The 14,892-nt window shown below is 33.4% G+C and overlaps 2 protein-coding genes across 7 annotated transcripts in view; one reads left to right on the plus strand and one right to left on the minus strand.

Moving 5' to 3' along the window:
* Positions 1 to 9,386, minus strand: part of LOC126753455 (uncharacterized) — a 33,037-nt gene extending 23,651 nt beyond the window's left edge. Inside the window, exons 1-3 of the mRNA XM_050464945.1 lie at positions 9,213 to 9,386; positions 3,018 to 3,296; positions 2,857 to 2,958 (exon numbers count right to left, since the gene is read on the minus strand). Of these exons, the coding sequence (XP_050320902.1) occupies positions 2,857 to 2,958; positions 3,018 to 3,195 (280 nt within the window). The 5' untranslated portion in view covers positions 3,196 to 3,296; positions 9,213 to 9,386. The remainder of the gene's footprint in view (positions 1 to 2,856; positions 2,959 to 3,017; positions 3,297 to 9,212) is intronic.
* Positions 9,387 to 10,365: 979 nt separating this feature from the next.
* The window catches only part of LOC126753424 (carbohydrate-responsive element-binding protein), a 37,769-nt gene continuing 33,242 nt past the window's right edge, over positions 10,366 to 14,892 (plus strand). Inside the window, exons 1-3 of one of the 6 annotated variants that reach the window (XM_050464848.1) lie at positions 10,366 to 10,855; positions 11,030 to 11,169; positions 11,898 to 12,491. In XM_050464848.1, coding sequence (XP_050320805.1) covers positions 12,028 to 12,491 — 464 coding nt within the window. In that variant the 5' untranslated portion in view covers positions 10,366 to 10,855; positions 11,030 to 11,169; positions 11,898 to 12,027. Of the gene's footprint in view, positions 11,170 to 11,897; positions 12,492 to 14,892 lie in introns of all 6 variants that reach the window. The other 5 variants (XM_050464850.1, XM_050464854.1, XM_050464849.1 and 2 more) reach the window with 5 other exon arrangements.

Consider the following 14,892-nt stretch of genomic DNA (forward strand, 5'->3'; position numbering starts at 1 on the left):
TCTAAATGTTATTTAGCAAATTTCAGCTTTGCTCTTATGTTTTTTTTTGGACAGAAATGGTTTTTCGATTCATTCATCCAAACAACTGAACATCATTGAGACGCCTTCGTCCAAGTATACTGGAAACAATAAACCTAAATTCCTCATTTACTTCAGCTATAATCTCTCGGGAAGGTTTAAAAGGATCAGCCGTTGTTTTACGTGCAGGAGCTTTTCATATTTATTTTTTTGCAAGCTATGATCACTTTAAATAAAATGTATGGTGTTATATATCATTTTCTCGAACAATTCCTTAAGTTTGTCAAAAAAATTTCTATCCATTTTTTTAATAATTTATTTTATATAATAGCTACAGTTAAACAATCTCTAGTTCACACTTTGCACTTGTAAACTTATATAGACCGCTTTAGAACATCACAAAAGTTCTCGGTGGGCTTTTTGTATATTTTCGCAGATTGTTCATATTTGTATACTTGTACACATGTAAACTCCTAATGATCACTTTAGAAGTTCTGCAACTTCTTCATTTTAGGACACCGTCCGTGTTATAACATTTATAGTTTTTTAAAATGGTATTTAATACTCTTCAAGTTTATGGAAAAACAAAAACAAAATTATTATAACAACAATAGTTATGAACAGAAAACTTAAAATACTTCATATTTCTACAAAAGAACAATAAGTTTTAGTACTTTGAGTGCTTTTCATTTACTCTAATTATGACATGTAAACGGTGCAGCCTTGAATGGAGAAGATTTTCTGTTACTTCCGGTCAAATTTTTTGTCATTCTTCTGCAATAACATCTTTGAGCATGTCCTTCTTGCTCATAGTCCTTTTTCTAATTTATTTATTCAGGTGCACCTATAGTGAGTTCAAAAAGTGTTCACGTATAGTAAAAAATAGTGCGTTGCAGATGATATTTAGAAAAACTAACATTCAAATTAAATTTTGTTTTACGAAAAGTAAAGTATATTTAATCAAAAACTTTTTAACATAAACAAGCACTTCATTTAATAATCTCTTGTGGCTATAGTAGATATAGAGTAATACAATTCATGTGAACATTATTTGAACATTATTTCAAGGTAAAGGTGTGATTGAAGTTCAATAACTAATAGCTTGTGGGACCGCCTTTAGCTTTTATGACTGCTTTAATACGGTCAGGTATAGAGTTAATTAGATTATTTAAAATTTCGGGAGAAAAGCTGTTCCAAACTCGTTGAACTTGAGTCCAGAGTTCATCTATGGTTTTTGGTGTCTCTCTCCCCCATAAATATTCAATAGGTTTCATATCGGGTGACTAAGCTGCCCACTCCACCACCCGAATTCCGTTATTTTTCAACAAAGATTTTGTAATACGGGCGGTATGTTTAGGGTCATTGTCTTGCATGTGTAACAAATCACCGGGTTCACATCCAAAAATCTCGAAGCTAGGGATAAGTGGATCTTCTAGAATGCTAATATAGTCCGTAGGCCCCATTATTACGTTAATTACGGGCGGTATGTTTAGGGTCGTTGTCTTGCATGTGTAACAAATCACCGGGTTCACATCCAAAAATCTCGAAGCTAGGGATAAGTGGATCCTCTAGAATGCTAATATAGTCCGTAGGCCCCATTATTACGTTAATTCGACGCAGTTTTCCTACCTTTCCGCCACAGAAACAACCACACACCATAAGTGAACCACCTCCGAATTTAAGTGTGCACCATATTCCTATCCGTGGAACCGCATCGCTTGTCATACCATGTCCAAATGCGTCTACCTGAATTACGATTCATTTTCGTTTCGTCAGACCAAATTAATAGTTTGAACTGTTCGCTTGTCCAGTTTTTGTGTTCTTTCGCAAATTTCATTCTAGCCGCTTTGTTCTTCGCTGACATGTACGGTTTTTAATCATTGGTCTTGCACGCATATTACAACTTTTCAGCGAATTTCGAATGGTATTGTTGCATACTCTAGTGCCCAAAGACGACAATAACACTTTCTTAGCCTCCACTGCGTTTTTAGCTGCATCAGTAATGCTAAGACGCCGTAAAGTCGTTTCTGTTTCAGGAGTAGCTTTTTAGGCCTGCCTAAATTTTTGGGTGGTGTATTAACATTGTCTTGCTTTTTATTTTGCTGATGACACCAATTGAAATTTTATGTTTTTGAGAAATCTCTCTAACTGAAACCCCCTCCTGCAATTCCGAACATACAGCTTTTTGCAAAATGAGGTTGTTTTTTAGTCCTATTTACTAAATGAATTAGCGCTTAGCTAAAATCTTATCTTTTATCGTTCAGATCCAAATTGTTGTGTTCCTTGACACTCCGAGAAACTTTACTTTAAGCCAAGGGTATATTTTTTGACGTTACAGCACCATGAAGTTTTTTTTTTTGCCTATTTCGCGACTAATTTAGTGCTCTTGCAAATATTTAACTACCTGATGTTTGTTTATATAAATTCGTTTACTAAATAAAACATTTTGACCATACTCAAATAATACCAGACAAAAATAACGATACCTACTTGATAACTGCATTGAAAGGGTTAAAAGTGTCCAAGTTTTTCTTTTTGGCTTCTCAAAACTGAAATAATTTTTTGCAATCGTTGACATAAAAATGTATATATTCTTAATCTTTTTATAATTTCCATGACACAGAAACATACACAAGAGATTTCATGTCTACTACAAAATATATGAATTCCCAAAACCTTGATTCTCTAAATATGTATATTCGAAAAAGGCGTAGTTGACATGCTTGGCCGAATAAAAATCCGGATCCGTTGCGGTTGTTAACCACACGGTTTCAGAAAATAAAATGATCGAAACAAATACTAACTGAAATATTAATTTAGAATATTTATTATACCAACCTTCCTCCTTCAAATCGCTAAATTCCAAAACTAAGTCATCACCATTGAGTAACTCCATTCCGGGTTTCAAGTCAAAATCATCGTCACTGACCATTACTATGCCTATAATTAATATATAGTTAATAAACTTTTAAAAATATAGAAATATTTTCACGGTTTACCATTTTCAAAATTGTCATCATGGAGCCAAAAACCAGCTGGCTCATTCATGGAAAATAGCTCCATGGACAGGGGAGATTCCGGCTCTGTTTTGCAGTCCCAATACAGTTCTGCAGGCAGAGCTAGAGACTCCATTGCTGAAATGTCCGTATTCGTTGCCATTTTTGAAACAGGTTTCATATTCTCGACTTGTTATGAAATTTGAAGGGATAAAAAGTTTTGATTTGGAGGAATCTTGTCCTAAAAACGCTGTTGTTGATGTGAAGGAAGCCATGGTGGCTCTATGTACAAAAAAATTATAAAAAGGCACGTATTTTATATTAATATTATTTTGAAAATATGAAGGGTTGTTATAGGGGTATAAATATATGTATATGCATTAAGAAAATAACTAAAACAAGTAAGGAAGGACTAAGTTCGGGTGTAACCGAACATTTCATAACCTTGCAACTTGCAAGGATTAAAGTGGGATAATACCTTTAGGTACATAAGGCTTGTTACTTATGTGGGGTCTAGGACAAGTTTTCACCCGATTTTATTCATTCTCAGTACAAAGATTCACCGTTACTAGACAAAAAAATGCTTTCTCAATTGTATTCAGATAACTCACATATTGGCCGATTTAAGCGGTATTAAGTCACCCGAAAGTTCGAAACCCTTTTATTATGTATATGAAGGCTAAGAGAAGTATTGACCCGATTCAATCCAATTTTACCAAACAGACTTCCTGGAAAGGGTTTTATCCAAATTTCAATTATACATATATTTCAAACATTAACCAATATTTTCGGTAAAAAGTCAACTATAACCACAGGGTCCACATTTTCAGTACCTAGGGGCTTCAACAGGTTTGCTTCGATTTGGGCAATTTTTGGTCGTAAAGTAACGCACCTCAAAGGTACAATTCGTGCAAAGTTTTATCCGGATATATTAATTGTTTCTTGATTTGTATAGAAAAAACTAAAAGAAAATCACAGAAAATTGGACGGTGCCCACGGTTCAATTTTGATACCGGCTTCTTCATACCATACTGGATGTTGTAGGTCTAGCGATTTAGGAGACATGTACATAAACTTATTAAAGGACGAGGTTATGCCCACTATTTCGAACTTTTTTGCCCATTAATGCCTCATGCTACTGCGTCTCATGCCTGGGCTTGGCAGTAATCCAATTACGCCCATCTACGAATCATCCTTACTTTCTTGCCAAGAAACACGTATACCAAGTTTCATGAAAACATCCCAATTTTACTCAAGTTGTAGTTTGCACGAACGGACAGATAGACACTTACACGGATTTTAACTCATGCACTCAGCGTGATTCTTCGCTGAAATCCGTTACAATATATATGATACGAGGGCTGCTATATATATTCTGGCCTAGGGCAACACTAAGTGTTGCCAGTTGCAATCTGACATTTCCATTGGAAAGTTTGACATTTTTTAGCATAACATCACTCAGAACGTTTTGTCATATAATCGTGAATTGTTTTATTTACAGGGAATTAAAAAATTCATCTCGGCCAAAAAATGGAATTAACTCGAACATTTTCGTGCGATCATTTTTCACAACTTTCGACGTGGATTATCACGACAAGAGTGCACCGATGAACTAAAATCTTTGTATGGCTATGAAGCACCATCCTATAGCACTGTGAAAAACTGGTACAACGAATTCAATCGTGGCCGACGCTCGCTCAAAGACGAATTCCGTGAAGGTAGTCCAAAAACAGCCGTTGTGCCAGAAAACATCGATGCCGTACGTGAACTGATAATGCAAGACCGTCATGTTACATACCTTCAGATTGAGGCATGCCTATGCATTTCTCCCACCAGCATACATTCGATATTGCATGAACACCTGGCCGTAAAAAAGGTTTGTTCTCGCTGGATCCCGCACAATTTGGCAATCGCTCAAAAAAAGGCTCATGTGGATTGGTGTAAAGAAATGCTGAAAAATACGATCGCGGTGCTTCAAAAGACGTTTATAAGATCGTCACAGATGACAAATCATGGATCTATGCGTATGAGCCCGAAACAAAACAGCAATCGACAAAAAAAAAAAAAAAATAAAAAAAAAAAAAAAAAAAAAAAAAAAAAAAAAAAAAAAAAAAAAAAAAAAAAAAAAAAAAAAAAATAAAAAAAAAAAAAAAAAAAAAAAAAAAAATAAATAAAAAAAATAAATAAAAAAAAAATAAAAAAAAATAAAAAAATAAAAAAAAAATAAAAAAAAAAATAAAAACAAATAAAAAAAAATATATAAAAAAATTTAAAAAAACATTTTTGTTGATAAATATGCCTATTTACATTATTAGGCCAGAAATATATATAGCAACCTACGTATTTAAACGTATGAACGACACAACACTCCCAAGAAAAAAATAATAATTGATTGAGTGATTAATTAGCAATAAATATCGCCTACTGAACATACAAATTATGTTCACAATTTTGTTTACAAATTGAAAGCAAAGAAAAAATAAACTCGCCAATAATAAAATAAGTAATGGGATATCGTCAAAGCAAACGAAGATATTATCTCACGAACTGAAGAGCTGTTGATGTCGATTCAACCTTTGAAAAATTTGTGAAGAATTTAACTATTAAACAATGCACTTGATTTACCTAAAAATTTCTAACTAACGAAAATAAAATGAACGTTGTCAATTCAATTTTCGCTAAAAGTTGCAACAAACCAAGCGCATGCACAGAAAACGGGAAAGTATGTATGTACATACCATACATACATATGTATCAAACCATATAAAATTTACCTTGCAATTGTTTTTTTTTTTTTTTTTTCAAAAAATTAACTATCACTCAATGCACTTGCAATTAAAATGCCTTACAGTAAATCGCTTACAGGGAAAGTACAGAGACAAAGAAACAGAAAATATGCAATTGAGTAGAACGCGAAATGTAATTAATATTACAAATTTAATTTGTAATATTAACATTACATTATACAACACAACGTTTCAATATTTTTATGTTGGCTACACTGTATAGTTTGAATTTCTTCTTAAATGTTGTTCTATCCTATTGCATCATTCGAGCAGGGATAAAGGGATGCCCAACTTAATCCGGTGTGAGAGTTTATCGTTTTTTATAACATTTTGCATTATGGCCAGATCATACAAAATATTTTCATTTGGGCATTTAAATAAAAATAACCAAGATTTATTGCGATTAAAAGTTACTATATAGGGGTCGTTTAATATATGGAGAAACTATTTTAAATCTTTTTATGGTATGTTAAAACAACTGACTTTTGCCTTTCAATACCCAATAAAAGAATTTAAGCTTGGTTAGCTCTCAATCAATAAATATTTTTAATCATTTTCCATTCAATGATTTCGTATGACGCTTCATACAAAACGTTCCATCAAATACTTTTAAATTTCACAAATGTATTTAATTTTCATTGTTTTACATTTTTTATTAGTGGTCTTGAACGATGTAACAAAATCCAATTAGAAATTACTATATATAGTTGTATATAGTTGTCATTTAATATATGGAGAAAGTATTTAAATCTTTTATGGTATAATAATTAAAACAACTTACTTTTGAACATTCAATATTTAAAGCATTTAAGCTTGTTAGCCCTTAATTAATTATTGTTCTTAATCATTTCACATTGAAAGTTAATACTATGAGGCATCACATTACAAACCGTTTCATCAAATACATTTAAATTTCAATTTTTCTAATTTGCAAAGTTTTACATTTTTATTAGTGGTCTTCAACTAGACACCATATCCCTCCTTTACATAGATATAGTTTTGGTAGGTTTTCAATCTGGCCATCCATCTTTTCGAATTGCTAAACGTCAAAACCTCCTGAACTCTGTCAAAGGTCAGGAAATTTTGACGTTTTGATCCCTTTCAAATTAGTTCTATGAAAATAGTTTGTAGGCATTGTTTAACTAAGCATTACTCTAGAGTTTACAATGCGTGAAGCAAATTCCTTCATTATGTGTTGTCATAAGGGTAACGTCAGCTTCCCACTATTAACACAAAATGATTTTTTTAAATTCATTACATGACGGTCTCACATCAAATGATAGAAATATAAAGAAAAAGTTCAAACATTTTTTCGACAATATTCGAAGCTACAATTCGGTCTATGCTATGGTCAGTTCGGAAACTAATATTTCAGACATAATTTTAAGAGGAATTTATCATGACAAAACATTCCTGAAATAATTTCGAAAACATTCCTAAAATAATTTCGAGGAATATGCCGAGTTGACAGCCCCTGACCGGATAAAAATCCGGGTCGTTGTTGTTTTAACGGTTATCTAATCACCGTTAGGATGGTAAGGATTATCTAAGTAGTTTTCTACCTCATCCAACGGGAGGCCCAAGAAACGTGCTGTTTCGATAGGGTCAGACCAAAGGAAAAGGGTGCTAGATGAGTAGGGTTAGCGGGGCATGCAAAGAAATGGCCAAAATCATTGGGAGACTCATTGCACGCAGGACATATGAATGTTGGACATTTCGGTACCTATTTTGGACAAGTAGGAGTTTAACCTGCTACAATATCCAGAACGAAGCTGCGCAAGGGTTACTCTTGTTTCTCGCCGCAAATCAGGCTCCTTATCTGCAATGTCTGCAATGGGTGGTGATTTGACTCCCAGAACGCCATTCACTAGAAGGGAGTCGGTGAAAGTATTGATGGCTCCGCGGTCAGTGCTTGTCGAAAGTTAGTTGCGTCCGAAATCCGGTCCTCTTGATGTTCCTAGGAGGCGCTTCCGCTCCAAGCAGGTGGCTGCGGGGGTGATTTCTGCGAAAACATCTCAGCAGGAACTGCTTGGAGAGAAGTTCATTATGTTCCTTAACTAGGAGCATAAGAGTCTCACTATGTAGATGTTCAATGGGAGACGTCGGGAGGCATCCCGTCTTTGTCCGGAATGCAGTGTTCTGACAAGTCGAATCTGGCCGATTGCCTTGTAAGATACCAACAACGTTTCTTTGTCTTTTCCTCATGTGCTGCCGGCTAGCGACTTGAGGATTTTGTTGCGGCTCTGTACCTTGGCGATAATCCCCGTCGTATGAGGATTGAAGAAGCATAGAATATCAAAATGTACACCTAAAATCTTAGGTTATTGACAGTCGGAGTCTTGACGCCATCGATTGCAATATTAAACTCAAGACTGTACTCCTTCGTTCCGGGTCCGTTCCGGTTATTTAGATCCGACTGTTGGAGAACGCAGCAGGACCCATGATCTCAGCATATTTGCAATATGAAATATAATTTTTATTATACATTATTATCAATTTAGTTCAGTTTGAATCTTTTTCAATATTTTTTATTCTTTCATTCGCTCATATCTGTTTATTGAAATATATAGTTGTACCAGGTTGTAGCACCCTGTGTCAGAATAAATACGTACAATTTTCGTTTTTGCTTTCTACAACTCAAAAGTTAACGAATATTTTATTCGAAAATTGGCTTGAAAATGCGAAAATCGAGTTACAGAATATAAAAAATCCAAATTCGAGTAAGTTTTTTTTCGAATCGAGTTACAGAATAGGGCCACTGTTCTATTCTTAATTCCTTGTATGCAAAATATGAGACCAACATACAATTGAATCATGCAACATGCACTAAGGGCCAATTCACATAGAGCTTCTGCTTCGATTCACGCCAGACTTTTTTTAGGAAAGAAAAGTTCGATGTACGCTTTTGTATGAGTACGTTCTCATAAAAAGTTTTTACGCGATCCAAACAAAATGTTAGGCACCTCTTATGGGTCAGGCGCTATTTATGGACGTGCAGCTGTCTACATAACTGTGCCCTTAAGAACGTTTGTATTTTAATATTTGACACATGTCGCTTGAAGTCTGTCGCTCTCTATGTGTTCAGCACATGAGTTGCGCTTCACATTTTCTTAAAACAACTACTTATTTCTTGGCAACCCTACTAATTGGTGTTTCTGCAACGCATACAAATTTAACATGCATTAGGATTTCGCAATATCATTTAATCTTACATCAGCGAATTTTCCAATTGAAGTTAGTATATTTCAAATCATTTAATTTCACTAACTAACTCAGACAATTACTAACATCAAAAATGCATTTAATGTCCCAAATCGTAATACACCATGTAGCAAACGACGGAACAACATGGCGAATGGCTTACAAACATATGCATTGTAACAAAAGTCACCAATATTTTTGTTTTACCTACCTTTGTTTTAAAATCATTTTCGCTAAAACTTTTGTGCACCAAAGTGCTTGGTTTGTGCTTACGCAAACAAACTAGAAATCCATTTTCACCTCAATATAAATGCAAAAAAATCGGAACTTAACACTTTACGTTTTTTCGGTTTCATTGAGGAAAATGATACTGAAAGAGACATAGTCATCGAAACATTCATATATTATCGGAAAACAATATGGCGAATTACACTATCGAATATTTATTGGGCGGTATTGCCAGATATTCCAAATTACAATCATTATTTAATGGAAAGACAGATTAAAATAAACATTAATCTCATTTCATCTCATTATCTCTTGGAGTACTTATCACAGAATAATTCATTTATTGATTCATGATTTCATTAATGAAAGAACAGGTAACATTAAAGTTAATCAAATGTCGATGAAAATAATCCAAAAGCTCTGCTTGGGAATAATGAATTGAGATTCCAAACTAGCTGTTCATTGCACAAAGTGTTTTAATTTAGCAGCTCTGACAAGTGTAAGGATCTTAGAATAGTCATTTGCTGGAACCAACTGATTTTGTATAAGATGTAATTTCTAATTAAATGTATTCTAAATATATAAGTAACGAAATTAAACTGTATGGAATCAATTTATAATACTCTTAATTTTTTATGACTTCAGAAAAGAGAATAAAGTCTAGGAAAACAACAAATATAGTTCAAATAGTTGCCGCTGCAATATTCGACTAGTTTAACTGAAAATCTTTATTATAAACCAATATAAGGGGTTTCCATCTGGCATTACTAAGGATCGGTGGGGGTCTATGTAATGCGTGACAGCCGGCCAGGATAACCTAACCTAATAATAATATAACGTTTATATCAAGAGCTTAGAAAAGTTTGCGTTGTTGTTAACAATTTTTATGAATATTCGACAGTATATCTCGATGATGTGCTCGTTGTTCGTATATACAATCTTATTTATATCATTCGAGACCTTATTAATAAAGAATAAATCGGCTTAAGAGATATTCTGAACCTTGCTAATGGAATTGCCTTCACTGTTAGGAATTTGTCGAAAAATTGAGGGATAATAGAGAACTGCCGTTTCATCAGTTTGCAACGCGATGTTCTATTTTTGACATTTTGATTTTTGTAGTGGATTTTTTGACAGCAATATGTATATGGTTCGGACAATTTTTGATAATAATAATAGTTGTATTATTCAAGGGAAAGAACAAACGTGAATTCAAGTGGGAAAATTCGTGAGAAATTTTGTGCTGACTAGTTAGAAATACATAATTCATAATTATTTGTTTCGGAAGGAAATAAGATCACATCGTAATAAAAGGCAATCTGAACTTTTTGCAAAAAAATATACATCTCGCCAGCTACGTCACCGCCCGCTGTTCAATGTACCTCACCACCATAATAACAGGTCATTTATCAACATAAGATCTGATCTTCCTAGATCCATTGGCCCTACAACACACAATGGTGCATACACTTAACCAATAGTCAACGAATAAAACAACACATTGAAGTTGAACGAAGAGCAAACTTAATACTCATCTAAAATGTTATCATATTGTTTGATTTCCTCTATGTAATGTGATTGACGCGATGGGAAAAATAATATTTTCCATTCTATCGAAGTTTACTTGTGGGAGTATAATTTATATATATTTTATAGAGTATTTTTAGTACATAAAATATATAAACGGAATAATAAACATATGTGCGTCATTCAGATAATAACTTATTGAATTCTAAAAATCTTGATTTGTTTATATATGTGTTGAAAAATCTACAATGATTTGGTATTCCATCTCAACAGAAAACAAATACATTGAATGGAATCAAGGCTAGCAGTGTTACATTAGTGGAATTTTCCTCTCATTTCAAACATAAATTTGGCTGTTACATCAAGATGGACTACTTGACTGATTACGTCCAAGTAGATGCGATTAGCACATGGTAAACCTTTAATTAAACTGTGAAATGTGAATCAATTCGTGTTCTTTACAGTAGTCAAAATAATGATATTATGGTTAGACGCTTAAGTGATTTGAAGAAGTAACAATAAAGAAACATTTTTTTATGTGTTAATAAGGCCATATTAATAGCAACAGTAACAGCAATGTTATTGGTGTTATCTCATTTAATATATTTAATTACTCCTATCTAGTAGTAAATTTGTACTACAATGTTAAAATAAATAATAAGCAATTATATGTGTATTTGTATATAAGTAACTGACAAAACAAAGCTTCAAATAAATATTGCCGTAGTGTGTGATGTTGAGAGTCATTGAACAAGGCAGCAAGAGATTTGAAAGAGTGTAAAAGAGCATTTGATGTGTTTCCCAATGCGAATAAGTACTTCGCAGTTAAGAGCAAACACTTATAGAACGACGAATATTGTTGGGATCAAAATCGCTATCATTGTTTGAGTGTATAGACGAGGTGTATGTCATGGAAAAGATATTATATGTGGCCGCACAGTTTAAAGTTGGATCGGTTGTTATCATCAAAATTTTCGAACTATCTGGTAGTGAAAGATCACGGCTTAACAATTGTTAGGCTTTACAGACAAAGCAAATCAATCGTTTATATTTTAAATTTTCAAAGTAATTAGAATTGGTTATTTGTGAGCTGTGATCACAGAGCGCATTTATAACACGTTTTTTTTAATCAATTTAATAGTAAATGGATGAAGATCAATTCAAATGAAATAAAAAAATTTAATTAATAGAACTTGAATAGAAGTATAAATAATTTTTCGTTTGGACACACGTAAATCAATGTGAGTTCGCGCCGTAGATAAGAAGACACAATGATGTTAAATAAATATCAGAATTATTTGCAACAACACCAAAACCAACATCAGCAGATTGTACAACAACAACAACAACAAAGCTGCGGTGATATTACTACAAGCATCGCGAAAAGCGTTGGTGACGCTGGTCTTTCCGATTATGGAGCTATGGCTTCTAATATTTCCAAATCAGAACGAGAATCTATACACTCTGGCCAATTTATGGTTTCTCATTTCGAAGCGGAGGAGGCACAAGAAGATGATCTCGAAGAGGATGATGAAGTAAAAATGCTTGATCCCGAAGAAATAAATCTTACAAAAACAGAGGATGTAGAAAATACATGCACTGATGTGCAGCGTTTTGTACCACGAAAAATATCATACGTTCCAGAGCTAGGTCAAGAAGGATCAGTGGTGGCCTCTCACTTGGAAATAGAAACTTCGCTCACCAAATTATTCAAATGTATGAATCTAGCTTACAGGTATGTAAAAAATCATAAATATTTAATTCAAACTTATACTTTTTTACGGTTATTTGTTTATATAGTACTGCAGTTTTATGTGCATTTGCTTATAAATACATATGTACAGATGTTAAAAGTTTAAAAGAAAAGCTTTTCTAAAGATATTTTGAAACTTTATTTAAAAATCAGTTTTAAATTCAAACACGGAAGTAAATTTCTGAATAATACATTAACTAAAGTATAACATATTCAGCTAATTATAAAATTACTCTGACTCTGACTAAAAACGTTAAAAAAGCACTTGTTTAAATGCCTGCATACTGACACATACATAAGTATATGTATATTTATATACTTACTCTGTTTATTCCCTTAAATAAACGAGGTAAGAGCGGATGAGATATGTACATAGATACATATGCATGTTTGTATGTAGATATTACAGAATATGTGCATAAACATTGCATTTTTAAATATGAGGTCTTATTGTTAGCAGTCGAAAAAGCTTTATTATGGTTTTAGGTTGCTTTCCGCAGACATATGTATATATAAACATATGTAAATATACATATATGCATACATAAGCGAAATATGAAAACGCAATTTGAAGGTACATCGATTATTTTCAAGCTTTGAATTTCAAGAACTCTTCATTTGCGCGGTTGAAAGAACTTTCATGTGTCGAGTGCATGTAACTTTTTATGTTTGAATAGTAAAATAATGTAGTTGCCCAAATAAGTATGCATGTAACATAGCTATATGCATACATATATGTATGTATATGTACTATTCTTTTAGTTAACGTTTATAAAAAGCAAAATAAATGCTTAGTTAGCGAATAATGGTGTAAATTACAATGATGCTTTGTTGGCCAAAACATAATAAACTTCACTCATTTCTTTCTGGTCGAGGTTGTCTTGTTGTTCAAAATCATGATTTGGTGTGGGAAACGAAAATTTGAGAATGTTTCATTAAATTAAGCATACCAGGATAAGAACATCTCAACAGTGTATATTCCCTATAAATCACTCTTTCTTCGACATATTACTAATACCTCCTGTGGGCAACTCCTGCTTAGCAGAATCGACCCCTACATAGCAAATATGCATATGTATGTCCAGTGTGCCGAATCCAATTCCGAGGAAGCAGGACGTTTCCAGGGTGTACCGTTAGATGATATCGATGACAATTAACCTGAACTTTACCACCCAAGCGGGGCCTAGATAATCGCTAAAGTAACAACAACGACCAACCCACCCATGAGTACGTAGCACTACAACTTACAACTCGATAGTTTTTGGTCAACCAACACCAGCGCTCCCTCCCAATAACCAAATTCACCCTGACATGTCTGCTATACGCACCACGAAGTCAAGAACAGATTTGCTGAAACGTTTACCGGTACTCGCCTCGAAGGAGCATGTACGGTCGACAATCTGTATAAAGTATACATAAGAACGGTACGCCAACTCATTCAATTCACGACTAAAGATGTTCCCAATTTGTCAGGATCGCAGTTTTCTTCATCTACCAATACGTTTATTTTATTAATATAACAAATGTTCAACGACGCCTACATGAAATGTGACACCTGTCGATCGTATAATGATCATGTTTTTGACATTGATGACTACTTTTTATCCTCTAGCTATGTCCTTGTCTTAGCGTACTAATCTTAACAGGAATTGTTACCAAATTACATGACATTTCGTCCAATCGTTTCCAAGTTATTGATTTTCCTAGATGAAAAAGCATCATTAATTCAAAGTGATAACTGTTACGGCCAATCACCCCAAGATATTCAAAAGCTTACGAAATTTCGTCATAGTTGTACTAGCGTAAATGATGCAATAACGAGTTCCGGTGAAAGTCGGACGACTTTTCAAAATCGCAAGAAAACAACAGTTTTAGGCAGTATTTTTTGTTTGTCATTTTTTCATCGACTCTCTCGACAACAATCAATTAATAATATTATCTCTTATTGAGTCGAAATTAACAATAATCCGAATTGTTAATTCAAAGATCTTTTTGGCCTCTTAGAATTATTTACAACTACTATGAAAGTTTGACAATTTTTTGAGTTTACTTTTCTCATTCTTCCGTTAGTGATGTATGCCTGAGTCTAAAATGTCTTTCCAACGAAACGTTGAGCACAATTAAATAATCAGTTGAGAAACCTTAATAGTTGATGTGAAGAAACTTATGGAAAATTTTTGTACATATGTATGTTTCAAATATAATATTTTTAATTCTCAATTTCCAATTAAAAATCATACTCCCAGAATATGATTCATGCGAAAAACAAAGTGCTGATATTACCTCTCTTTATCGAATTATGAGTGCTTCAAACATGTCATAAAGCAAAGAACGTGCTTATTATTTTTCCTATATATACAATATCAGGCACGTGTATTAAATT

This window comes from Bactrocera neohumeralis, chromosome 3 (genome assembly GCF_024586455.1).
Source record: "Bactrocera neohumeralis isolate Rockhampton chromosome 3, APGP_CSIRO_Bneo_wtdbg2-racon-allhic-juicebox.fasta_v2, whole genome shotgun sequence".
Classification (NCBI taxonomy): Eukaryota; Metazoa; Arthropoda; class Insecta; order Diptera; family Tephritidae; genus Bactrocera; species Bactrocera neohumeralis.